A 26,661-nucleotide genomic window follows, 5' to 3' on the forward strand; every position below is an offset into this window, starting at 1 on the left:
GAGCTTCACGTACACAGTTTCGCTAGGTGAGTGATAAAGCAGTGGGGAAGTGCGTCATACAGAGAGAGGAAGTGATTTCACTGATGTGGTAGCAGGAGGAAATTGTCAAAAAGGGACGAAGAAAACCGTTCAGCACTGTTGTCAATGGGGGACTAGTCAGTAACATAGATCATGGACTTTTATTCTCCCCCATTACGGTGAATGTTTCACAGAGGCCAATAGAGCTTCTGTTTGTTGTGGCACTGTGGGGAGGAGCAAAAGCATTACCAGGTGGCGGAGGAGGGGGTGTCAGTCAGCAAGGGGTCAGTCAGCAAGGGGTCAGTGCGGGTGGTTGAAATGCAGCAGGTTAATGCTAGGTCACGTCGACCTCTCTCTCTATGCCCACATACTTCAGGGCATCATCCTGGCTGTACCTGTAAGAGGCAGGAGAGAGAGTCAGGACAGTATGAAGCGTCAGAGTAAAAAAATAATAATTGCAAGTCATCCCACAAATATCAGAGACAACCAAAGAAGGACTGCGATACCGTATTGTATCGAGGCTCCAGTGTTCCCATGGCCACAGAGCTCTACCTATAGTCGAAGAAGAGCTCCTCCCCCTGTAGGATAGCCCGTTTGGCAAAGATCCCGATGCGGTGGTCTCCATTCACCATGACCACTGCAACAACAACAGCCATCACATCACTGATTTGTACACGTCACCAAACCAAATCATCCCACAAAACAGGCTTTGTAATTTTCTATGTGATCCTACCCTTAGCGTAGCAGTTTGGGTTCACCGAGTGATTCGCAAATCGTATTTTATTCCCTTTCCTTGTGGCGTCCACGACAAAGTCTGTTGAGACATAACAGGAACAGTGTCAGCTCAGCGATCACAGGACACAGCGACTGTGATGTCCTTCAAAGGGCTAACTGTGCATCATCAGAGCGTTGAGGAGTCATTATTACCATTGTTCAGGTTGAAGAGGAAGCTGGACATGTATTTGTCGTAGATCCTCCCCCGCCGGTCCGCCTCATCCTGCGAGATTAGCTGCRGACACAGACAGTTTCAGAGTGTGATGGTCAGACTAAATGTTTTATACATTAATACAAAGACATTCATACAAACGCAATACTGATACGGTATGAACCCCACATCCAACTATACCCCACTACAGGATAAAGAAAACTACGTTCAACAGCTTTATGTAGCCTCACCTCTCCACAGTACTCCGAGATGAACTCATTCTTCTGAACTGACTCTTTGATGAAGGTGCCCCACCCTGCCACGTTTGAGGGGGCCAGCAGGAGGTGCTGGGAGAGGTCAGAGGTCAGAGGTTAAAGTTGGCTGACATTTACGCAAAAATGACAAGACAACACCGGAATAATACAACTGTGCCTTTTATTCCTCAGCAAGTCATACGCATGTTAATATGGGTTCTGACTCCGACCTGAATTCAGATACAGCACATCAGCTATCAAGCTAGCTGTAAAACCAGCTTCTATTTTCTATTCCTTTGGACTGGAACATGACCCACTGGCCTACCTTCTTGAGSCCCCTTTGGATGCTGCAGTTCTTGCAGGAGACTACCTTGCTGTCCCAGTGGTCTGCGGCTCCACAGGTCATACACAGATCTGGGTCACATTCCCTCACCGCCAGGTAGCAGGGACACTGCTTGGTGTTGCACTGGGTCTTACAGCGGCAGCCCGGGAAACGGTTCTGGCCTGGAGAACATCATAACACCCCAGGGTAGTGTTCAGAGTCAGACAGGGGAACGTTCAGCGGAGAGGTTTATAGTCGCTTTTAGAAACGGCATAGAAACATACTGAGGTAACAGAGACATTGTGTACAGTTATATGCCTCAGTGGACTAGAGAACTATTTTGTAACAGAATTCTCTGTGGCTGTGTGGCGAATGGCAACTGCATTTTCATTAATGAACGCTGCCTCAACTGTAAAAAAAAGCTGCTGCTCTGTAATGTAACTCATCAATCACTGACCTCTGCTGGCAGCTATGCTGAAATACAGCTGTGCTGAGASTAATGGAAAGCCTTCCGGGCAGAGGAAGAAGGAAAACGAGCAGCAGACAACTTAAATGTCCCTCTCCTCTCCAACAGGTTTAGCTGGAGGACAATACTCCATAACCAGAGCAGTAACATTAGTCTTGTCTCTCCTCCTTCCTAAGTCTTCTTCCCTACAGGTTGTGTGGCTGTGTGTGCGCGCATCACCGAGCAGTGTTCAGTCGTAGCGGTCTGTCTCGTATAAATGTAGGGATGGATGTTGTAGCTCAGGCACTGTGCCTGTCACATCTCTTTGATTCCTCTCCAGGGCTGTGGAGCTCACACATAAAACCCTCCATACGCTGCTTCCTGTCAGAACCAGGGAGGGGGAGGGAGGACTGTATTTCTATTAGAACACAAAATGAGCCAAAGCTGTGAATTCAGAGCCAAGCTCTCTCTCTCTCGCTCTCTCTCAACATTCCTTCCTTCCTCCCTGTGGCCATTTGTGGAAGTGCGTGGGCCCAGCGGTTCAGGCTCATTTCTCCTGGGATGAATGTGTCAGAGCATTGTGAACACRGCCCCATGCTGAACAGATGCCCATGCAGCTAACCAAACCCTGCCTGCCAGAGGACAGCTTATCCTGCGAACACACAGCGAGGAGTAGGATCGTCTTACACACTGTTCCACTGTCTATTATGGCCTGTCAAAAGGGCCTTTTTATCCACCGAGTAAAAGAGAGCTAGTCTTCAGCAGAATTGTCCTGTGAACACATTCCTATTCCCATTACAGAGTTGAGCTGTGAAACCTTTCGCTGTCAGTGCAGGTAATTGTAGTACACATTTACAACAGCCAGTTTAGTGGAAGGAATGTTCAGTACGTGTTGAAATATGTCTGTTTTTACACTTATATGCCTTGGACTTCTGCAAAGGGTCTGTACGAGTTGGGAAGTGGTGTGTCTGTGTGTTAGGACGTGGTGGTAGCAGTGGATGTGTGTTTGAGTAAGGTGACACTCACACTCGTGCTCACACTGGCAGAACTTCTCACAGAAATTCTGGGTCATCACACAGGGACAGGAGCTGTCACATGGSTGGTCCGGGTGGTCACATGGCTGGTAGTTGTACACCTGATTGGATGAGTTATCTAGAGAGGACAAAGGCTTTAATTATACAATGAGCAGATACATCATTCTGAATTAGTGTATAAGAACTGCATTTGACAATGTTAATTTGACTATTTCAATACTTCAGTCAAGTGAAGGACTCACCTTTCTTGAGCTGTATCTTTGCCCATAACCTACAGAAAAAATGAAAAACACTTTCAATAATCATGTCTATTTCTGTACAAAGGTATTTGAAAAAGAGCAGTTACTTTCATTTTCTGCACGGTTTAATCTTTTTCTCCCACTGATCTGTGTATCAGGGTCCATTCTCACTACATTCCTATGAGGTCATGCTGCAACAGGGACTGGGAGTGAGTGAGTGTAAAAGTCGGCGGCCATCTTGCCTGTGCTTCCTCTTCTTCTTCTGAGGGGCGCTGCCACCATCCTCCAACGGAACACGATGGATCAGGACYTCTTTCACAGCAAACTCATACACCTGAAGAAGAGAGGGAACACACACATTAAAACACACACATGCAGGCATATTTGTCCACGCATACACACAGATATGACGCAACTATACAGAATGTTGTGTGGTTCTGGACTTGGTCCCATTGTGTAGTTGAGTGTCTCTCAAATTAAGCTGGGAAGCGCATCGCTGCATGTGATTACTCCATAAAACACCCGGCCCTCTCCTCCCCTATTTGAACCCACCACCATCTCAGCGTAATACACACACACACACACACACACACACACACACACACACACACACACACACACACACCTCCCCGCCATCCCACTCCCACCACACCCCGCAAAAGCCCCAAACCACTTCTGCCTGCCAAAAAAAAACAGATTTGGCTTCCTCCCTAAAACAGACAGACACACATTACGCAGAGGGAGGGACTGGGAAGCTCGTAGCAACGGTGTTTCCATCCAGCCAAACCACAGGCTCTCTGAGGGATAACAAGGCCATGCTATAGAGTCACACTGGCGTTGTGTTGGGGGCCGGGATGCTGCTGCAGGGGGCAAAGCTACTTTGCAATGTCTGTGGCGGATCTCTGTCGTCGCGCTCCGCCCTCTTTGTTTCTCGGGTCTTTGTCTCTCCGTTTTGCTTTGGAGGATTGGAACGTGTCTCTCAATAGCTTTGTAAATCTGATCAGAAGGCCTAATATGTTCCCCATACAATACTCCCATAACCCCCCCACAGTAGAGACACATAACATCCCCACAATACCTCAGCTAGGAAGGGATCCGTTTGCTATAAGCCGTCTGAGCCCGGAGACTGTGACGGAGTCTCGGAGAATAACAAATATGTCATATCGTAAAAGTCCTAATTTATGACTCCGCGTGTTGTTTACATTCCATTTGTAATCATCCCAATTTCCCACACAGTATTATATGTTACGACACTTGTATCAATGCCAACACACTACAACACAGTCACCGCACCACTTCGTTGTCTTGTCGGTTTGTACTAGTCTGTAATGTGTTTTAGTCATTAGCGTGTTGGCCAGGAGACTTGCTTTATCTGGCGTTTCAATAGAGTATATGAACATCTGGTGKGTGTAGGCTCTTGGTGGTTCACCTGTTTGCAGGTCTTGGTGCTGATGAGGCGAGCGATGGAGCAGAAGTTGTTGTAGTAGGTTCCGTGCAGCACTCTGAACAGAGACTCCTCAGCCCCACTCCACTGGACAGGAGGTTCCACCTGCTCCCCGTGCTCCTCCCCCGGGCACAGCTTGGTGGGGGTCTGACAGCGAGAGTTGCTCTCTGACCGTACCCAAAAACACACACATGCGCACGCACACAGACACACACACAGAGGGGGGGGATTTGAGACTCATGCACATACACCCACTGCCAAAGGCAGAGAGCAACATGTTGCTTGGCAACAGGTTCAAGGCTGTGTTACTGTGACCACATGCTATGACTGGGGAATGCTTATTAGTCCGCTCGTCAATCTGTTTTTACACATGATTTGAGCTAGAGGGGACGGCCGCTGGGCCACCAGCTTAAGTCAGTAGTCTGTCTTCAAAATGAAGAGCTGCAGTGACATCACAGTACAGATATTAGTTCCTTCCAAACGGAATGCAAGAGAGAGACAGTAGAGAGAGTGAATGAGTGAATGATTAAGACAGAGAAAACGAGAGCCTGAGGAGATTGCTCTTTCTCCCTCCCACTGTTCTCCACATGAGTCTGTCAACAGAAAGAGGAAACCAGGGGGAGAGGCTGAGTGAAGAATCTATTGGTTTTGGAGCTGAAACCCATGGTTGGATTCTTGTGTTTGGAGAGCGAGTGAGAGTGAATGGTTTAAAAAAATATATATATATTCTTCAGCCAATGTTCTCTTTTCTGATGTACTGCATTCAGCACACATGAACCATTCTGGCAGATGAGCGTTATGGGGAACTTAGTCGATCCATTCTGTCATTAATACACTGAGGTATGACAGATATACTGTAGTACCGTAGCAGTTGAGGCATTAGTGTTCTCCTACCTGAGAAGACAGGAAGCTGGTAGTCTCCTATTCATGGGTGGCATCTTTCGTCACAATATTGTTTTGAACGTTTGTTTTGGACTGATGCCCAACTGAGCATCCTACTCGATGTATTGTCAATGAGCGCTGATGAAAATGTAATCAAAAGTGCCCCAAGCTAGCACAGTGGATCTGGGCCGATTCCGGCTGAGAGTCCACCTTCGGCAGTATTGCTTATGGCTAGGATGCGGGGATTGAGCTCGGGCCGATTCCGGTGTGAGTTATCTGGCCCAAATGTATTACTTGGGACTCAGGCCAATTCCGGTGAAAGTTATCTGGCCCAAATGTATTACTTGGGGCCTCGGGGCGATTGTGGCTACTCTCTAGCAGATGATTTCACGGGCTGCTTTATATAATTAACATTTCATTATTTATTTTTCCATATTTTCTCATTGTTTCTGTGATCAAAAAATACAATTAACATTTAAATTAAATTCTTTAGGAGTCCCGTGTAGTATTTTAGTATTGTGATACTTTGTGGAAGGCGATTGATAAGCATTAAAAACTTTGTGGATGGAGCTTCCCGAGTGGCGCAGCGGTCTAAGACACTGCATTGTAGTGAAAACTGCGTTGCTACAGGCCGCGACCGGAAGACCMATGAGGCGACGCACAATTGGTCCAGCATCATCCGAGATAGGGGAGGGTTTGTTTTGCCGGGATGTTCTTGTCCCATTACGCTGTAGCGACTCCCGTGGCGGGCCAGGCGCATGCACGCTGACACGGTCACCAGGTGTATGGTGTTTCCTCTGACACAAAATGTTTTTTTTTGTGGATGGGTATAATTTGTATGTATAAAATGTATAATAGTAATATTTCAAATTACTAAAATCGGGTCATTTTGTATACATTTATTTACATTTGCATCGGGCTGCTTCTGGGGGGGATTCTGGTAAGATGCCGGCAAAGTCGGCTGAATTCTGGTAGATGGAAACGGCCCGATTCTGGGCAGTCATTCATTTTGATTCCGGGCCGAGTCCGACACCCGATTCCGGGCCAATTCAATCAGTTCCGGACGCCTGGAAGAGGACTGCTTCTGGGCAGATTCCTCATTGCTAGCTAGAGAATTACAGTGGCTTAGAAACAATGCAACTAAAAAAAGAAGGCAAATAAATAAAAACCTTTTGTCATCATTTTGATGTCGCCAGATTAACTTTAGATGCATGACGCGTCCGAGTGACGCAGGTGCAACCTATGAATAGTACTTTAAAAGCTAGTCTTCCCCATAGTTGTCTCTTAAAGTACTTACGGACCAGACAGACTAACATGAAAATCGGCCGTGCGCAGTGGGTGGCCGTCCTATCGCCTCTGACCACAGAACATCGGTCGTCATTTTCTGTTCATTTCCCAACGATTCTACATGTTGAATTGCCACCGTTTGTCGACACCCAGCAGGTGCTCTACTGCTCACCGCTGATGTTTGTGTTGATCTGTCTTGTCCCTTATAATGCTAGTGTTTCCCCAAGCTACCTGAGGAGCTGGTGGTCTCGTGGTCACTATCCACCTCCTTGGCCTCCTCAGTGGTGCCTGACGGGCCAGGGCAGCTGGAGCTGGGAGGGCGCGGCTGTCGCCGCCGCCGCCGGGGCCTCTGGGAGCGCAGCATCTCCTGATCTGCAAACTCTTTGGCCCCTTTCTTTAGAGGAGGGAGAGAGGAAGAGAGGGACAGAAATTAAGAGGTAGAAGAGTGTTAAAGGAGGGATGAATGGATCAGAGCGTCATCATTGGCTTGTCTGTCTGTTGTCGTGCAGTTAAACACAGAGGACACGTAGAGGATCTGAGCACACCTGTAGCAGAAAGCAGTCCAGACCACAGGGCTCTGTCTCTATGCGAATCTCCTTGCTCTTCCTCTTGTAAACATTGGGCGTAGCGTGAAAAGCTGGAAAGACACATACTATTAGTATACTGATAGTAACAATATACTGTATGTTAGTAGAACAGTAATACTAGGGACATAAAACATTTCGCCTGCTGCACAGACCCTATGGACACTAGTCTAGAGCGCCTGGTTAAATTGTGCTTAGGAGCATATAAATTCTCTCCATGGTTAAAGTAGGAAGAAATATATGTCATTGTTGTAAAAATGTGTGAATCTGCTACATTTACTATTATCATATATTAAAATATTGAATTACTTTGACATATTTAATTAGGTTACATTATGCTAATTTACCAATGGTAGACAGAATGTGTTACTACATTACACATACTAACGTTTTTACCACACAAGAATTGCAGGAAATACACATCCGTTTTACCTCAGATGGGTGATGTTAGTATTACAGTTGATAGTCATCATAATCTCATAAAATCGATTGCTTAAAACAGATCAATACCCATACTTGTTCTAAATAGTAGGCAATTTGGGAATGCAAAAATAGAATGTTTTATAGTATTTTAAATGTTGAAAATGTTGTATGCTTTAAATGCCAGGATGTCATACTAACTTGGGGGGTTTCATCTAGTAGAATTCGCTACAMACTATTGAGGAAGAGAATAATTTTGAGACTGATGTGTGTTTGACAACAGCTGATAATCAGATATTTTGGACACTGCCACGGTTGTTGTCATACACGCCAGTCCTTTGTGGGACTTAGAACTCAGCTGTCATTTTCAGACCACGGTGGCTAGAAGAAAAATGGGCGCTCTGGCATTACATGTATTAATGGATTTGAGGGTTAAGCTATCATTCAAATGAAAGCCAACCCCTATTGCTCTTAGAAACCGATGATGAGGTGGTGATTTGTTGAAATTATCCAGTCCAAAAAATAAATCCTTTTCCGTATTGGCCATCTACCAAAATAATTTTCTCACAGAGAAATAGTTTRATAAATGGCTACGACAGGTTGTCATCATTCGACATATATATGTTGTATAGCCAAGTTCATTGAGGTTTGTCTGGTAGAAGAGTGCTAATGGTACATATCGCCACGGTTAATGTCCCAGTTTATTGATTTCAATACAATATCAATGTGAGTGATTAATATGCGTGCTCTATTGATTACAGTAGAACAAGCTCATCAATTCCATTCTTGAGTGACCGCTTGGTAAATATTAGTACGTGTGCAGTTTGTAAGGTGCTAATTTAGGGAAAGGGAAAAGGGGATACCTAGTCAGTTGTCCAACTGAATGTTTTCAACTGAAATGTGTCTTCCGCATTTAACCCAACCCCTCTGMATCACAGAGGGGGGCTGCCTTAATCGACATCCTTCAGTGCCTGGAGAACAGTGTGTTAACTGCCTTGCTCAGGGGCAGAATGACAGATTTTTACCATGTCAGCTTGGGGATTCGATCCAGCAACCTTTCGGTTACTGGCCCAACGCACTAAACATTTAGCAAAATACAAGTATTCTRAACATGTGTGACGTGTGTGTRGGGTGTATCTTTTATATATTGGTCTTCAAAATATCACAARTATTTCAGCATATTGATTATGAATTTGGTGTTTTGACACTCGGCCATAAATCAAAAAGCCCYGAMAACAGGAAGCAGCAACAGTGTCATTTTCAATGTTTTTTTAGGGAATACAAACGGTACTTTTTTAAAATTATTTTTAAACTGAATTCTACTTTATCAGGTAAAAAYKACTGAATGARCCCAAAAACGGGCTACGATTMATTGATTTTGATGAAATCGTGAAAATATGTAATAATGCATTTATTATAACACTAGAGACGTGTTGATTYCAGAGAGAAAAAGGAAAAACAGAAATCCAGAGGAAAAGCCACATGTTGACAGATGTCAATAGGTTAAAAACCAGAGAGAGTTAGAGAGAGATACAGAAAGTTAGAGAAAAGAGTAAACCCATAGGACACATTACGGTGGAGGAAGCAGTCGTATTTGAAGCAGCGCCTGCAGAACAACGTATGGAAGGAGTGTNGCTGTAAAACATTTTAAAAATCGGACATGTTGGCTGGATTCACAAGATGTTTATCTTTCATTTGCTGTATTGGACTTGTTAATGTGTGAAAGTTTAATATTTCAGTGGAATGTGGGCCAGGTTAAAAAATATATTTATATAATCATCTTCAGCCAAGGTTCTCTTTTCTGATGTACTGCATTCAGCACACATGAACCATTCTGGCAGATGAGCGTTATGGGGAACTTAGTCGATCCATTCTGTCATTAATACACTGAGGTATGACAGACATAATGTAGTACCGTAGCAGCTGAGGCATTAGTGTTCTCCTACCTGAGAAGACAGGAAGCTGGTAGTCTTCTATTCATGGGTTGCATCTTTCGTCACAATATTGTTTTGAACGTTCGTTTTGGACTGATGCCCAACTGAGCATCCTACTCGATGTATTGTCAATGAGCGCTGATGAAAATGTAATCAAAAGTACCCCAGCTAGCACAGTGGATCTGGGCCGATTCCTGTGTGAGTTATCTGGCCCAAATGTATTACTTGGGGCCTCGGGCCAATTGGGGCTACTCTCTGACAGATGATTACACGGGCCGCTTTATATAATGAACATTTCATTATTTATTTTTCCATATTTTCTCATTGTTTCTGTGATCAAAAATACAATGAACATTTAAATGAAATTCTTTAAGAGTCCTGTGTAGTATTTTAGTATTGTGATACTTTGTGGTACTTTGTGTGATACTTTGTGTGTATGGAGCTTCCCGAGTGGCGCAGCGGTCTAAGACACTGCATCGCAGGGGAAACTGCGTTGCTACAGATGCTGGTTCGAGACCCGTGCCGGCCGCGACCGGGAGACCCATGAGGTGACGCGCAATTGGCCCAGCGTCGTCCGAGTTAGGGGAGGGTTTGGCCGGCCGGAATGTCCTTGTCCCATCGCTCTGTAGCGATGTATATGGTGTTTCCTCTGAGGATGGGTATAATTTGTATGTACAAAATGTTTAATAATAATATTTAAAATGACTAAATCAGGTAATTTTGGATACATTTATTTACATTTACATCGGGCTGCTTCTGGGTGGATTCTGGTAAGATGCCGGCAGGGGTTGGCTAAATTCTGGTAGACGGAAATGGCCCGATGTACTTGGGCCGATTCTAGGCAGTCATTCATTTTGATTCCGGGCCGAGTCTGACACCCGATTCCGGGCCAATTCAATCAGTTCTGGCCGCCCGGAAGAGGACCGCTTCTGGGCCGATTCCTCGTTGCTAGCTGGGGAATTACAGTGGCTTAGAAATACAATGCAATTAAAAAAGAAGGCAAATAAATAAAAACCTTTTGTCATCATTTTGATGTCGCCAGATTGACTTTAGATGCAGTATAACGTTAGCTATTTAGCTAAGATTGAGGGGAGGACACCGGATTTTAGCTAGATACTGTTAGCATTTTATTTATTTATTTTTATTTTACCGTTATTTTACCAGGTAAGTTGACTGAGAACACGTTCTCATTTGCAGCAACGACCTGGGGAATAGTTACAGGGGAGAGGAGGGGGATGAATGAGCCAATTGTAAACTGGGGATTATTAGGTGACCGTGATGGTTGAGGGCCAGATTGGGAATTTGATAGCATTGATAGCTATGTTTAAAAAACTTTGCTAGCTAATGACAACATTGCCATCTGTCTAAAGTACATTTGTTGTATTTCCAGGCACAATAGTGTAATTTAGACTGAACAGTCGTTAGCCTCTGTCCAGAATGACTGGGCTTATCACCACTTTAGGGCACCACGCGATAGAGAGCGCCTTGAGAACGTTCATAACAATGGCATGACACGACCGAGTGACGGAGGTGCAACCTATGAATAGTACCTTAGAATCTTGTCTTTCCCATAATTGTCTCTTAAAGTACTTACGTACCAGACAGACTAACATGAACATCGGCCGTGCGGAGTGGGTGGCCGTCCTATTGCCTCTGACCACAGAACATCGGTCGTCATTTTCTGTTCATTTCCCAACAATTCTACATGTTGAATCGCCACCGTTTGTCGACACCCAGCAGGTGCTCTACTGCGCACCGCTGACGTTCGTGTTGGTCTGTCTTGTCCCTTATAATGCTAGTGTTTCCCCAAGCTACCTGAGGAGCTGGTGGTCTCGTGGTCACTATCCACCTGCTTGGCCTCCTCAGTGGTGCCTGACGGGCCAGGGCAGCTGGAGCTGGGAGGGCGTGGCTGCCGCCGCCGCCGCCGGGGCCTCTGGGAGCGCAGCATCTCCTGATCCGCAAACTCTTTGGCCCCTTTCTTTAGAGGAGGGAGAGAGGAAGAGAGGGACGGAAATGAAGAGGTAGAAGAGTGTTAAAGGAGGGATGAATGGATCAGAGCGTCATCATTGGCTTGTGTGTCTGTTGTCGGGCAGTTAAACACAGAGGACACGTAGAGGATCTGAGCACACCTGTAGCAGAAAGCAGTCCGGACCACAGGGCTCTGTCTCCATGCGAATCTCCTTGCTCTTCCTCTTGTAAACATTGGGCGTAGCGTGAAAAGCTGGAAAGACACATACTATTAGTATACTGATAGTAACAATATACTGTATGTTAGTAGAACAGTAATAGTAGGGACGTAAAACATTTCGCCTGCTGCACAGACCCTATGGACACTCTAGTCTAGAGCGCCTGGTTAAATTGTGCTTAGGAGCATATAAATTCTCTCCATGGTTAAAGTAGGAAGAAATATATGTCATTGTTGTAAAAATGTGTGAGTCTGCTACATTTACTTGTTACATTTATCATATATTAAAATATTGAATTACTTTGACATATTTAATTAGGTTACATTATGCTAATTTCCCAATGGTGGACAGAACGTGTTACTACATTACACATACTAACGTTTTTGCCACACAAGAATTGCAGGAAATACACATCCTTTTTACCTCAGATCGGTGATGTTAGTATTACAGTTTATAGTCAGCATGATCTCACAAAATCGATTGCTTAAAACAGATCAATATCTTTGGTTTAGTACCAGTGGCTGTGTCCAAATACACATACTTGCGTTCTAAATAGTAGGCACTTTGGGTATGCAAAAATATAATGTTTTATAGTATTTTAAATGCCAGGATGTCATACTAACTTTGGGTTTTCATCTAGTAGAATTCGCTGCACACTATTGAGGAAGAGAATAATTTTGAGACCGACGTGTGTTTGACAACAGCTGATAAATCAGATATTTTGGACACTGCCACTGTTTTTGTCATACACGCCAGTCCTTAGTGGGACTTAGAATGCAGCTGTCATTTTTAGACCACGGTGGCTAGAAAAAAATTGGGCGCTCTGGCATGACATGAATTAATGGATTTGAGGGTTAAGCTATCATTCAAATGAAAGCAAACCCCTATTGCTCTTAGAAACCGATGATGAGGTGGTGATTGGTTGAAATTATCCAGTCAAAAAAGTGTTTCCTTTTCCGTATTGGCCATCTAGCAAAATCATTTTCTCACAGAGAAATAAGTTGATAAATGGCTACGACAGGTTGTCATCATTCGACATATATATGTAGTATAGCCAAGTTCATTGAGGTTTGTCTGGTAGAAGCGTGCTAATGGTACATATCGCCACGGTTATTGTCCCAGTTCTATTGATTTCAATACAATATCGATGTGAGTGATTAATATGCTATTGATTACAGTAGAGCAAGCTAATCAATTCCATTCTTGAGTGACCGCTCGGTAAATATTTAAACGTGTGCAGTTTGAAAGGTGCTAATTTAGGGAAAGGGGGATACCTAGTCAGTTGTCCAACTGAATGTATTCAACTGAAATATGTCTTCCGCATTTAACCCAACCCCTCTGAATCACAGAGGTGCGGGGGGCTGCCTAAATCAACATCCACGTCTTCAGTGCCAGGGGGAACAGGGGGTTAACTGCCTTGCTCAGGGGCAGAACGACAGATTTTTACCTCGTCAGCTCGGGATTCGATCCAGCAACCTTTCGGTTACTGGCCCAACGCACTAACCATTTAGCAAAATACAAGTATTCTGAACATGTGTGACACGTGTGTGTAGGGTGTAACTTTTATGTATTGGTCTTCAAAATATCACAAGTATTTCATCATATTGATTATGAATTTGGACATTAACACTCGGACATGAATCAAAAAGACATGACAACAAGAAGCAGCAACAGTATCATTTTCAATGTTTTTTAAGTAATACAAACGGTACTTTAAAAATGATTTTTAAACTGAATCCTACTTTATCAGGTAAAAATTACTGAATGAGCCCAAAAACGTGCTACGATTCATTGATTTTGATGATATTAGTGAAATCGTGAAAATATGTTTGTCCTGGCCAGTAATAATGCATTTATTATAACACTAGAGACGTGTTGATTCCAAGAGAGTCCGAGTGAGACAGAGAGAAAAAACATGAATCTAGAGGAAAAGCCACATGTTGACAGATGTCAATAGGTTAAAAACACAGAGAGAGTTAGAGAGAGAGAGAGTTAGAGAAAAGAGTAAACCCATAGGACACATTACGGTGGAGGAAGCAGTCGTATTTGAAGCAGCGCCTGCAGAACAACGTATGGAAGGAGTGTAAGGACTGCTCCCGCTGGACAGACTTGGCGAACGGCCCGTCTATGTTAGGGGTGCAGAGGGGGGGCAGCTTTACCGGGCTGGGGGGCTCCAGGAGGTCCTTGTACCTAGGGAGGTGTCATTTGGGGAAGAAGGGGATAAAAACAAAACATAGCCTTACCATGCATAATATAACTTTGTATTAGGATTGTATTTTGTATGAGCATGGTATATGGCATGATTTACAGTAGAAGTGGGAAACTGCAGTAAGTAGCTGTATTCTGACTCAAGTAGGTCTATGCCAGGGGTAGGCAACTAGATCAGGCCGCGGGACGATTTTTGTCGGAGCGGATGGTTGGGGGGCCGGAAGATAATTATAATAATTTGTACACTGCAAATAGACCACAACTAAGCCCAAAAAGAAACTGCATTTGGAAATAACAATAATTTCATACCTTGATTACGTTGAGACACGATCAAGTCAAAAAAAAAATATTTGTGGGAATACTTGGGAACAGATTTCCTAAATGAAACAAATATTTTGCTGAGGTTCTGGTGATTTTACAGTCCTTTTCTTTTTTACGAAAAACAAAACATCATTATTCTTTGTTTTACTAAAAACTTTGGGGGGCCCTGTTGCCGACCCCTGGCCTATGCTCATTTGCAGGTGGATTTGGGTGTGAGTGTTTAGTTTGCGGTATTTTATAAGAAAAAGGCCTTTCAGACGGGGATGCAACAACTTTTCTTTTGAGTGTGAGGAGAGAGKGCCGAGAGCATTATTAGCATCTCCCTGMGAGCTCCCATCTCCATGGTGAACACTAAGCAACGCTCGGCTAAGCACAGCACAGTTGTTGGGCACTTTTCTTACTTTTCCTTCAGCTCCTCCGTCGTACCCTTGTAGGGGAACATCGAGGCGATGGCCGTGAATATCTTATCATGCGGGATCTTCTTATTGGCAGGCAAATCCCTCACTAAGGAAGGTAGAGAGAAGAGAAGCAAAGAGCAGATAATTAGCAACTCAACCACCCCTTTTCTAGTTCCAAATTCCCATTGAGATGTAATTGTATTTGCACTTTTTGTCATGTAAGCAATCATATCGGAACGATAGCAAAGTCATGAGCCTATTGAGAAGGACTGTTTGTCCATGTGCCCCCCCCCACCCCAGTTCCCATAATCCCTGGTGCTCTCTATGTGCCAGAGGTCAAAAGGCCTTGTAACCAGTGTTGGTGTTATGACCAAACATGTTCCCCCATCCACCCTGTCTGTCCCTGGGACTGGGACAGTCTCTATGTAGACAATGCCAGGCAGTGCCACCGTGCTGGGACAGAGCGGCCTGCTGGTTCCTGTACAACATGGGGTACAGTACAGTCACAGTGATCTACCTGACCTGTACCCGCTGTTCTCTCATGCCACTGATAAGAGTAGGAGGACAAGTCTATAGCAAATACAAATAAGCGAGCACATTTCCCTTCAGATAGTCCAGCATAGTAAAACCAAGGACTCTCATATAGAAAACAGCACGTATTGCCTTTTGCTAGATAAGCATCCAATCACATCTAGGAGACATGAGCAACTGTGTTAGTTGTGGTTCCATCTTTCAGTCAAAAGACTCTGGAGGACACTTACCCTCTATGACACTCCTCCTCTTCCTCCTGAAGAAGGCTGTGGGGCCCACCTTGGCCTCTTCAGTCCCTTCCCCAGCGCTCTTCCTCACCCCCTTCTCCTCCTCCTCCTCTTTCCCCCCTTTCTCCTCCGCCGCCTCCTCCTCCTCTTCCTCCTCCTCCTGGTCTGAGTACTGGCTCAAGGCCTCCACCAACTCCTTAAAGATCTCGTCGTTGATGAACCCTCCCTCTGGGAGACAAACCACACAGTCAACATGTCAGCACCTACTGATGACATCATGCAATATACGTCAGCACATATCCCCTAAACAATTAAGATTGCCCCAGCAGCATACAGCAACGCACGTACTGTACCGGTGACATCCTGGAGCACGCCTAACCCCCACGTCTCCAATAATATAACTCCGTGATAGATCAGACTGACAGTGTGGGTAATCGAAACAGGACAGAAAGGATGATATCCCTCGTCTACGTAGGTAGGCAGGTCACCTCTGTCTCCATGGACACCGTCATAGTTGTCGATGAGCTCCTCCAGGAAGGCCTCGTCCTGCTCCAACACCTCGTCTCCCATGTAGGGGATGTTATGAAGGAACGTCTCATCCTCCACCTAGGAAACAATTTTTATTGTATTTTCTTATTTAACTAGGCAAGTCAGTTAACTTCTTTGGGATAGGCGGCAGCATTTTCACTTTGGATGAATAGCGTGCCCAGAGTGAACTGCCTCCTACTCAGTCCCAGATGCTAATATATGCACATTATTATTAGTATTGGATAGAAAACACTCTGAAGTTTCTGAAACTGTTTGAATGATGTCTGTGAGTATAACAGAACTCATATGGCAGGCAAAATCCAGAGAAAAAATCCAAACAGGAAGTGGGAAATCTGAGGTTTGTAGTTTTTGAACTCAGCCCCTATCGAATTCACAGTGGGATATGGGTTATTTTTCACTTCCTAAGGCGTCCACTAGATGTCAACCGTCTTTAGAACGTGGTTTCAGGCTTCTCATGTGAAGGGGGGCCGGATGGGAGCTGTTTGACTAAGGGGTCTGCCTGCAGCCTCGTTCTCAGTCATGCGCATTTCACATGAGAGGTAGCTCTCGTTCCATTGCTTTTCTACAGACAATGGAATTCTCCGGTTGGAACGTTATTGAACATTTATGATAAAAACATCCTAAAGATTGATTCTATACTTAGTTTGACAAGTTTCTTCGACCTGTAATATAACTTTTTGAACTTTTCGTCCGACTGGACCTGAACGCGCTTTTGGATTTTTTTTACCAAACGCCCTAACAAAATAAGCTATTTTGACATAAATGGACATAAATGATGGACATTATCGAACAGAACAAACATTTATTGTGGAACTGCGATTCCTGGGAGTGCATTCTGATGAAGATCAGTGTATATTTATAATGTTATTATGACTAATGTTGACTGCGCAACATGGCGGATATTTATTTTGGCTGGTTTGGGCTCTGAGCACCGTTCTCAGATTATGCTTTTTCCGTAAAGTTTTTTTAAAATCTGACACAGCGGTTGCATTAAGGAGAAGTGTATCTAAAGTTCCATGCATAACACTTGAATTTCCATCAACATTTATAATGAGTATTTCTGTGAATTCATGTGGCTCTCTGCAAAATCATAGCATGTTTTTGAACTACTGAACATAACACACCAATGTAAAATTAGATTTTTGGATATAAATATGCACTTTATCGAACAAAACATACATGTATTGTGTAACATGAAGTCCTATGAGTGTCATCTGATGAAGATCATCAAAGGTTAGTGATTAATTTTATCTCTATTTGTGCTTTTTGTGACTCCTCTCTTTGGCGGAAAAAATGGCAGGGTTTTTCTGTGACTTGCTGGTGACCTAACATAATCGTTTGTGGAGCTTTCGCTGTAAGGCATTTTTGAAATCAGACACTGTGGCTGGATTAACGAGAATTTTATCTTTAAAATGGTGCCTAATACTTGTATGTTTGAGAAATTTGATTTATGAGATTTCTGTTGATTTGTATTTGGCGCCCTGCAATTTCATTGGCTGTTGGCGAGTCCTAGACAGGTTAAGAACAAATTCTTATTTACCCCGGCCAAACCCGGACGACGCTGGGCCAATTGTGACCCGCCCTATGTGACTCCCAATCAACAAACACATAGTCACATCTGGCTGTGTGTGTGTTAATGTGGTACATGAATAACTCTGTGTGCATATGTTCATATTAGGGCTTTTATACCTGTGTAATAACAGCGTAGTAACGTTAGAAGTGACCTATCATGTTGTGGCACAGTAATTGAGAAATGACTGTTATTGCATAGAGATGGGGTTGAGCGTTTATTGTTATTACACAAGTGGAATAAGGACGTGTTTTTCCTGGTGTGTATGTACACTACCGTTCAAAAGTATTAAAACACCTACACATTCACAGGTTTTTCTTTATTTGGACTATTTTCTACATTTCTACATCTAAAATATATTTTGATTTGTTTAACACTTTTTTTGGTTACTATATGATTCCATATGTGTTATTTCATAGTTTTGATGCCTTCACTATTATTCTACAATGTAGAAAATAGTAAAAATAAAGAAAAACCCTTGAATGAGTCGGTGTTCTAAAACTTTTGACCGGTAGTGTATACTGAATGTGTGTGTGTGTTTCACTGTGTGTGTGTTGTCGGGAAAGCCCCATACCATGAAGTTCTGCTGCAGAGGGGACCAGGAGTACATGAAGGGGATTCCTGCCACGGTCGTCAGGGGCCGCATGGCAACCGCCTGAGGTTTAATCGCTGGGAAGCCAAACTCCACCATGCACAACTGTGATTGGACCAGAGACAGATGGGTGAGTATGACAAAGGAGGACAGACCAGCACTGGATTATAACCAACAGGTAGGCTACTATTACCCAAATGGATAAAGACAACGCTATATCCACTGACACTACTCTGAAATGAACTAGGAAACAAATACCAACACACTAGAGAAGAGCATAGCGAGAATTTCAGGAACACAAGATGCTGCTCTGTCTGCCTCCAGGCTGTTTTCATCATAGGTTCTGAGAGAGTTTAGTTATTGACCTCAGTAAGGCAGCCTCATGACCCCTTTTTGGCAGCTTAGCATCTCCCTGAAAAGGGATGAAACATCACAGTCCTCTGTCAGCCTGATGGGAGAGCAGACCCTGGCCTGGTTAATGAGGAGGCAGGAGCCAGAATGGGCTAGTTAATGGCCAAAATGTAGATTTCCCCTTAAATACACATACACAAAAGTAAATATTCTTCATGAGATAGCCATAAACAATAACTGGTAGTGCTGCAACATGTTTGAAAGGTCTAGAACTTATCTTTCTTATAAATTGCTGAGGTGTACTCCCTTTGAGGACACAAACTCAAGTACATAGTACAAATATTAAGAAAAATCTGATATTATTTTTTTCCTGTTCAACAAAAGTGGCACAACAGGGCTTGAAATGACTGAAATGCGTTCTAAATATAGGAACAATCAAATTATAAAGGACTTTACTGTAAGATTTCACCTTTCTTATAACTGTAAAATAAATGTGATCATACAAACATTCTCTGGGCAATCCAGAGACACCATTCAAATGTGTGCAGACCAACAATGTCTACAAACCCTGGATTGCTGATGCTATGTATTGGCCATTGAGAGGCTTTAAAGCAACCGGTCGGACATATTGGCACTCCGCAGTAGGAGAAGTCCTCCATAGGAATGAATGGAATTCTAAAGTATTTAAATGAAATGTTTCAAAGACAAAATGACACGTATTTAAGTATATGGTGCAGACTCGTTACAACCTAATATTTAAGCACTAAGGGCTTTTGTCCATCTGTGACCAAGAGAAAGGCGTCTTGTTTCAATTCTACAAAATTATTTTGGATTTTTTCCTGTTGAGAGCTATAAATCCACCTGAGAACATCATTGGGAGATGAAACTTCTATTGCTGCATCTGCTAGACTCTCCCGTTTCATACGAGCTATTGCAAGCGCAGCTACGAGGTTCACTGGCACAGGAAATCGTTGCTTTGTCTGGATAGGCCAGAAAATGTGATGCGTCGCCTACTACTGTATGTCTCTCTATCCTTTTGTCTCTCTCTCTCTCTCTCTCACCTTTTTACCGGGTAGCGCTCCACCTGGGGTAGACAGGGGAACTGACTGGATCCTCAGCTTGGACCACTCCTCGTTCAGAAGGTTGGTACGTTCCTCTATCTTCTGCCGGTTGGACATGAACAAGGCCTGGAAAAGACAGGAAATGTAAGAAGAGTTTGTAATACCTATACACACAATCTCTCTCTTCTCTCTCTCTCTCTCTTCTCTCTCTCTCCTGACCTTGACCTCCTCTGCGTTTTTAAAGCGTTTCAGCTGACGGAGGCGCATGTACTCAGACTTCACCCTCTTCCTCCACTCCAACAGGCTTTGGGAGGGTATGTTGGAGGCAGAACAAGGTGTTGGGGTCAGGATTAGGGCCGGGTCCGGGACTGGGTCTGAGACAGGGACATCTGGGGCCTCCTCCATGGTCCTGCACAATGATAGAAATGACTGGAGTTACTGGCACTGACACAAAGATGAAACACATGGAAGTGCCCTGGTCAATCATGCTAAAGAACACTTTTCTATTTCACCGATTCTTAAGGGTCAATTTGTGTGTTGTTAGAAGTAGTATTAAAGGAGGATATCACTGTCCGTGTGAATGTGGTGTGCCCAACTCCAAAAACACGTTTTACTTGGATCTGGGATGTGATAACATCAATGGCAATTGGAAAAGTAATTTTCCAAGAGCTTCCCGTAAGAGAAGTGATTCACCCCCCCCCCACCCACCACCACACACACACACACACACACACACACACTCACACAGCCAAACGAAACGCATGACTCCAACTTCTGCATGCTTGTGCGTGAGCGAACCACCGCCCCCTTCTGTTAGCAAAAGCACCAAGGACTGCATTAAAAAGGCTTTTAAAAAAACACCTTCCAGTGCATCCTGGTCAGCGCTATAATGTGCCATTCGTAATCGTATCATGTGGGACTAGAACAACGGAATCAGAAAATAACGGGCCTATAATAAAGTGAAACCGCAAGCACGTCAAACTTGTCATATACCGAGACCAAATGGCAGTCTGAAAAACACGTTCTCCCCTGCACATACAACATTAGTAAAAGTGGGCGTTTCTCTTCTGAAAGCCAATATGAAAACAGAGCAGCTAAGTGCGTAGTACACTTTTCCAGGATTTCATAACCTCTTCTGCAGAATTCTATAACCCTATCCCACAAAATGTTGTGGGATTGGTGAGAAGCAAAATAAATGTCGCGCTGCGTAAAGGCTTTTCGTTTTCAGGGCAAATGAGTCGTATTAACCGTATCAGGCATTAGCCTTCCTTAGAATCCTACACCCTTAGAATCCTACACCAACAGTCGATAACAGAAGTCACATACGTTGATGCATCGCCTATCCATTTCAATTGTGTTCGTTTTACGCAATGGACAGCTTTCACGCCCAACCAATAACATTATACTGTGATATTTCTAATGCGCTTCTCTGGGATGCGCGCACACATGTTCAGTTTTGATACAGTGTCGCAGTTAGAAATACCTTTAAGGATCCTCGTGTCCTCTTATTTGTAGCGACTTGAGCTCGCCACTAAAGCGTTGAACTCCCCGTATGAAATCCACCATAAAATACGGTTTCTTCGCTACGGACGCGAAGTAAATAATAGGGTCAGTGTATTTGTGTTCACACGCCGATGGGATCCGAAGATTCCTATGTCGTCCGCAAGCATCCTGAAATTGAAGTTGTACAGTTAAAAGCTGCGCACTTAACTGGCTCAGTTAGAGAGTGACGTCTTTATTGTGATCACACTGTGCTTGGTAGCTGGACTGGGGTAAAAAAGCGTGCGACTTGAAAGTATATGGACATTTGGATAGCCCACATGTAGCTTATGAATGATTCTACTCACAAGGGCTACACGCCTAGTATAAGGCTACTACTAACGTTATTACTACAAACAGAATACTATTACTATTAGTCAACTATTACATAGGCGACCAAGCTACTATAGGCTTCTAATAACTAGTGGATAATACTAATTTATCAAAATGCTACAGTTGATAGGTAGTCATAATAATGATGTTTAATATGTTTATTATTTGTTCATATAATGAGATATAATTTAAAAAAAAAGTAAAATAGAACAAATGCCTATACCTATATGGATGTAATGCATTTTAATATGAGGGTCAGGTGATGATATTTGGGAAGGTTATAGTAACATCATTCGTTCATCACCAACTACCTTTGCTCTCATACTGTATATTGGTAAGGTGCCCTGTTGTATTTTTCCATAATTCATGTATAAATGTCATTCACATTTATACTGGGGTAAAAATAAACATATATTATCAATGAGTATTGTTCCTCAATCAATCATGGAAGAGGAAGCCTCCAGCCTCCAGTCTAGCGCATGTCGTTTTCCTTCTCTCGGGGGGCGGGTGCGCAGCGCGAGCTGGGGCTGTGGTACGCTACTCCTAGTCACGTGATTCTCAGAGGAAGGAGAACTCGACTGGTCCAGAAACACAGACAACCCAGCGGCCCAGCCAGGCCAATGTTAGCTGTGTTCAACAGTCAGTGCTCATCGAACAGTAGCCTGGCCTACCATTAGAGACGTACTGCTTTTTATGATACACTATGTCTGTTTAAATTAAATGGCAAATAACTGTCTGGAGGATAGAAAGAAAATATTCTATGCAAAGCATAATCTATTATAGAGTGTTCATAAATACCATAGAAACAGCTAATAGATACATATTACATCATGATGGCAATGTAAATGCTTTATAAATGAAGTACTGTTCAGGTAGGAGTGAAAACTAACAAAACTGCTGGTGAAAGTGAAGCCTGCTGTCTTTTTTTCCATACACAAGATGGCACTGTAGGGCTACTTTTATTAAAGTTCTCCATTATATTACAGTTGTACCAATATCACTATATTAGGCCTACAATTCTTCCAGGGTGTAGAATGACAAGTCTACGGCTGGTTTATGATCGGGCCATTGGGTGATAGTGTAAGTGATAGAACAGGGGTGGGCCGAATGACAAGCAACAGGATGGAAAAGGACAACATAATCCACTTCAAAACACCAGGCCCAACCAGAATAAAATAGTGATTAAGTAATGAAATCATCTTCAAAACGCCAGGCCAACCAGAATAAAAGAGTGATTAAGTAAGAAATAATCTTCAAAATGTGTCTAGTTGCTGTCTTTTGACRTAAACCATATGCTCAGTCTTTACTCTGTCATCGGGCCTTATTGATAATGTATTGATCATTGATTCACATTTAGCACAGTATGGCCGGCCCACCTACAATGGAATCATTTTTGTGTACAATTAGTTCTGATTCTCACTCATAGTTACTGGCTGTGTATTCCTGRGGCCATTAAGCATCTCAGAGTAGGAGCGCTGACTTGCCTTTTAGATCCTAGATCAGCACTCCTACTCTGAGATGCTTGCTAAATACAGCCCCTGATCYGTAATTCTGACWSYRMASASWRWRRSKSTKTYWSWGTGTSWCMYMKAGWGYKCTYYTMYRSKGYGYKTTTYTYTKYSCSCKCTCTCTCTCTCTCTCCTGSCACATCCACATTGGTGCTCGATCTGGGCCKTGGCGAGTTTAYACTAGACTGTGAAACAATAGYMAACATGAGAAAGCAGGAAGAYATGCYTGAGAGGGAGGCCCTTATCAGCGGAAAGTTCTTAATTGTGCTCTATGTAAACGGTGTGTGTAACTCTTGGCACCTGGAAAGAGGGTTTGATATCGTCAGATGTGAGAGTGGAGATGGATCAGTTCAGAGGCCTATCGCTGCAGCTGGTGAAATACACTACACAGTTATTAATCATCTCAAATAATTCTCGAATTGAGGTGCTGATCTAAGCGTTTTTCGACATTCCTCAAAATATGCTTGTGTCTTGTAGCCCTTGGACATTTATTTGAGCCTCCCAATGGAATCGTTTGGTAGAAGCTGATGCGCTAGAGAGAGAAGAAGTGTAGCTGAGTTTATGGTGAAAATTCTACGATGGCACCAATAGTACAGATGACATGTGTTGCCTTATCCCTTGATGGCTCTGCGCAGATTCAGATTAGCTAATGTACTCAAGTCCTTAAACGTTGGAGGTTTATTCAATCAGTTGTATAAAGAAAAACAAATCCTTGATCTGTGTTGAAATGTGGAAGTCATTTCGGCCCAGAGTCCTAGCAAGCTCAGTCCCAGCTGAGGCAGACAGTACATCAGTGACGTGGATGAACGCATCATGAATGCGTCATTCTTTGTGTGTACTGGAGGGCCCAGCAGTGTCTCAATGTACTACAGCAGCTCTGTGGATACGCCAATGACTGCCTTGCAAGGGGTGAGACATTCCACTGAACTACTGCTGGGGGGATAGATTTGTCATCAGCCATTACCTCACACAATAAATACAGAAACACAAAAACATATCTCCCCTCATCACCAGCTGGGACTTCCCCCACACTCCTTGTGCTGACAGTGACAGAAAACCCAAATCCTATTTGACCTATGTACACTTCACTGTTAGTGTTAAGTTAATAAACGTTTCCCTACAAACAAAGTGAAGTTGATATAAGTTTCCTTACAAACTTGATTCAGCTCTGTCTGTTTCTCACAAGGAGCTCTAGCCTTGAGACATATCAAATAGCAACAAATTTTTTTATTGACAGTTTGTGTTGTCAATGTTGAAGCTATTCATGTTGAAGCTATTCATTTCAGCCTTTGTGATCTCAATTACTGTGAATCAACACTGAGGATACATCTTTAAAATAGTTTTCCACTTCAAGCAAGCTACACTGAGTGTACAAAACATTAGGAACACCTTCCTAATAATGAGTTGCACCCCCTTTTGCCCTCAGAACAGCCTCAATTTGTTGAGGCATGGACTCTGCAAGTTGTTGAAAGTGTTCCACAGGGATGCTGGCCCATGTTGACTCCAATGCTTCCTACAGTTGTGTCAAGTTGGCTGGATGTTCTTCTTCTGGTGGACCGTTGTTGATGCACACAGGAAACTGTTGAGTGTGAAAAACCCAACAGCGTTGCAGTTCTTGACACACTCAAACCGGTGCACCTGGCACCTACTACCATACCCCGCTCATACCCCGTTCATCTACACTGATTGAAGTGGATTTAACAAGTGACATCAATAAGAGATCATAGCTTTCACCTGGATTCAGCTGGTCAGTCTATGTCATGGAAAGAGTAGGTGTTCTTAATGTTTTGTACACTCAGTGTATATCCAGTCTATATGAATAGACACCCACACCTTTTTGACAGCTGAAGTCTAGCAGGCTGTATTTTTGTGTTTCAGAGAAAGATATTTGTGTAAAGAATGCAACTCAGAAAAATGTCCCCGTAGCGTACATATCCATTCCGACTGGACTTGGAATTGGTAAATTGTTGAGCTGACATGATACTACTCTAACCCAATGATTTTAGGTCAATGTCAGATGAATTTGAGGGACCAGTTTACAACTAAACCATTTACTTCAGAGGCTGAAATACAATGCATTAAACCATATATTGCAAAAAAGTTTGTCTATTTGCTCAAACCATTATCGAGAATGTTTTACTTGTTTATCTGGTCTGTGGTGATTTAAAATAATCCACTGTCTGGTCCATTAATTGAAACATGACTGAAACTGGAAAGGCGTCAAAGGGGATTCTATGTCATTAACATACTGCCTGAATTCGCTACACTGGTTCAGCTTAAATAGTTCAGCTGCAATGTGATTTCTAGTTTGCTCAACATTTGGACATATGTAGCTGAACCAAAATGAATTCTCAAGTTGAATTGTATGTTCCCTCAACCTAAAATGTAAAGTTGAGTGAACATACAATTCAACTTGAGAATTTATGTTGGTTTAGCTAATATGTAAACATAAAGAAAGTTGCACACTCTAGTTATGCTCCAACTGACATTTTGACGTCGTCGATAATATGCCCAATTTTTTTGCAAATTGGAAATCGCATTGCAGCTGGTTGCTGTGAGTATTTTAAGTTGAATCAACACATTTAGAAAAAAATGGTTTTACAGTGTATTGGAGCACATATTAGTCTGCAAATCAGTTTACTCACAGGATTTGAGCAAGTGAGAAAGGCTACAGAGTCATCAGCTTGTCAGCAGTCTATTTTCAAAACGAAGACCTTTAGTGACTACTGTACAGATAGACAAACTGAACGTCTGATAGAGTGTGAGGAAGAATAGAAGAGAGAGAGACAGAGACAGATCAGACCTATGCCCCTCCTGCCCACCCCATGCACCCCACCCCCGCAAAGAGGGCCTCAACATGGAAGTCACACATACGCCCAGGCAGTGAGCGGGCAAACAGGCCCAACCCCCACTCTTACACTCGCCCAAGTCAATGGCATGTACCAGATGCTCAGCAGGCTCTGCTCACACTTACTGGCCTGAGGCCAAACCACACGACCAACAACATTGGACACTTTATGGAACAAAGCCTTCACTATATCATCCTGGAATATCCAAGGCCTGAGGTCATCTGCATTTGGCCTAAAGAGCAGGAACCCGGACTTCACCAAAGAAGTCGGTAATACAAACATTGTCATCTTGCAAGAAACCTGGTATAGAGGAGACGGACCCACTGGTTGCCCTCTAGGTTACAGAGAGCTGGTAGTCCCATCCACCAAACTACCAGGTGTGAAACAGGGAAGGGACTCAGGGGGTATAATAGTTTGGTAAAGAGCAGACCTAACTCACTCCATTAAATTAATCAAAACAGGAACATTTTACATTTGGCTAGAAATTCAAAGGAAATTATCTTAACAGAGAAAAATGTCCTCCTGTGTGTTACCTACAGTGGGGCAAAAAAGTATTTAGTCAGCCACCAATTGTGCAAGTTCTCCCACTTAAAAAGATGAGAGAGGCCTGTAATTTTCATCATAGGTTACACTGCTTAACTAATGACAGA

General features: G+C 43.3%; 1 protein-coding gene across 3 annotated transcripts; it reads right to left on the reverse strand.

Moving 5' to 3' along the window:
* Positions 1–21,495, reverse strand: ezh1 (enhancer of zeste 1 polycomb repressive complex 2 subunit). 3 transcript variants are annotated; one of them, XM_070449166.1, is made up of 20 exons: positions 21,266–21,495; positions 20,002–20,191; positions 19,783–19,908; positions 18,353–18,475; positions 16,148–16,265; positions 15,663–15,887; positions 14,905–15,007; positions 14,001–14,164; positions 11,918–12,009; positions 7,082–7,244; positions 4,667–4,848; positions 3,480–3,571; positions 3,241–3,269; positions 2,991–3,116; positions 1,523–1,701; positions 1,195–1,290; positions 946–1,027; positions 752–832; positions 571–655; positions 1–413 (listed from the first exon to the last, which is right to left on the reverse strand). In XM_070449166.1, the coding sequence occupies exons 2-20, from the start codon at positions 20,185–20,187 to the stop codon at positions 353–355; spliced, it is 2,313 nt and encodes a 770-aa protein (XP_070305267.1). In that variant the 5' UTR covers positions 20,188–20,191; positions 21,266–21,495; the 3' UTR covers positions 1–352. The 3 variants fall into 3 exon arrangements, with proteins under 3 accessions (XP_070305267.1, XP_023866680.1, XP_023866682.1); XM_024010912.2 differs by lacking the exon at positions 7,082–7,244 and adding an exon at positions 11,604–11,766; XM_024010914.2 differs by lacking the exon at positions 7,082–7,244 and adding an exon at positions 11,604–11,766 and having other exon boundaries at positions 147–413; positions 525–655.
* Positions 21,496–26,661: the final 5,166 nt, after the last annotated feature.

This window comes from Salvelinus sp. IW2-2015, linkage group LG20 (genome assembly GCF_002910315.2).
Source record: "Salvelinus sp. IW2-2015 linkage group LG20, ASM291031v2, whole genome shotgun sequence".
In the NCBI taxonomy this organism is placed as follows: Eukaryota; Metazoa; Chordata; class Actinopteri; order Salmoniformes; family Salmonidae; genus Salvelinus; species Salvelinus sp. IW2-2015.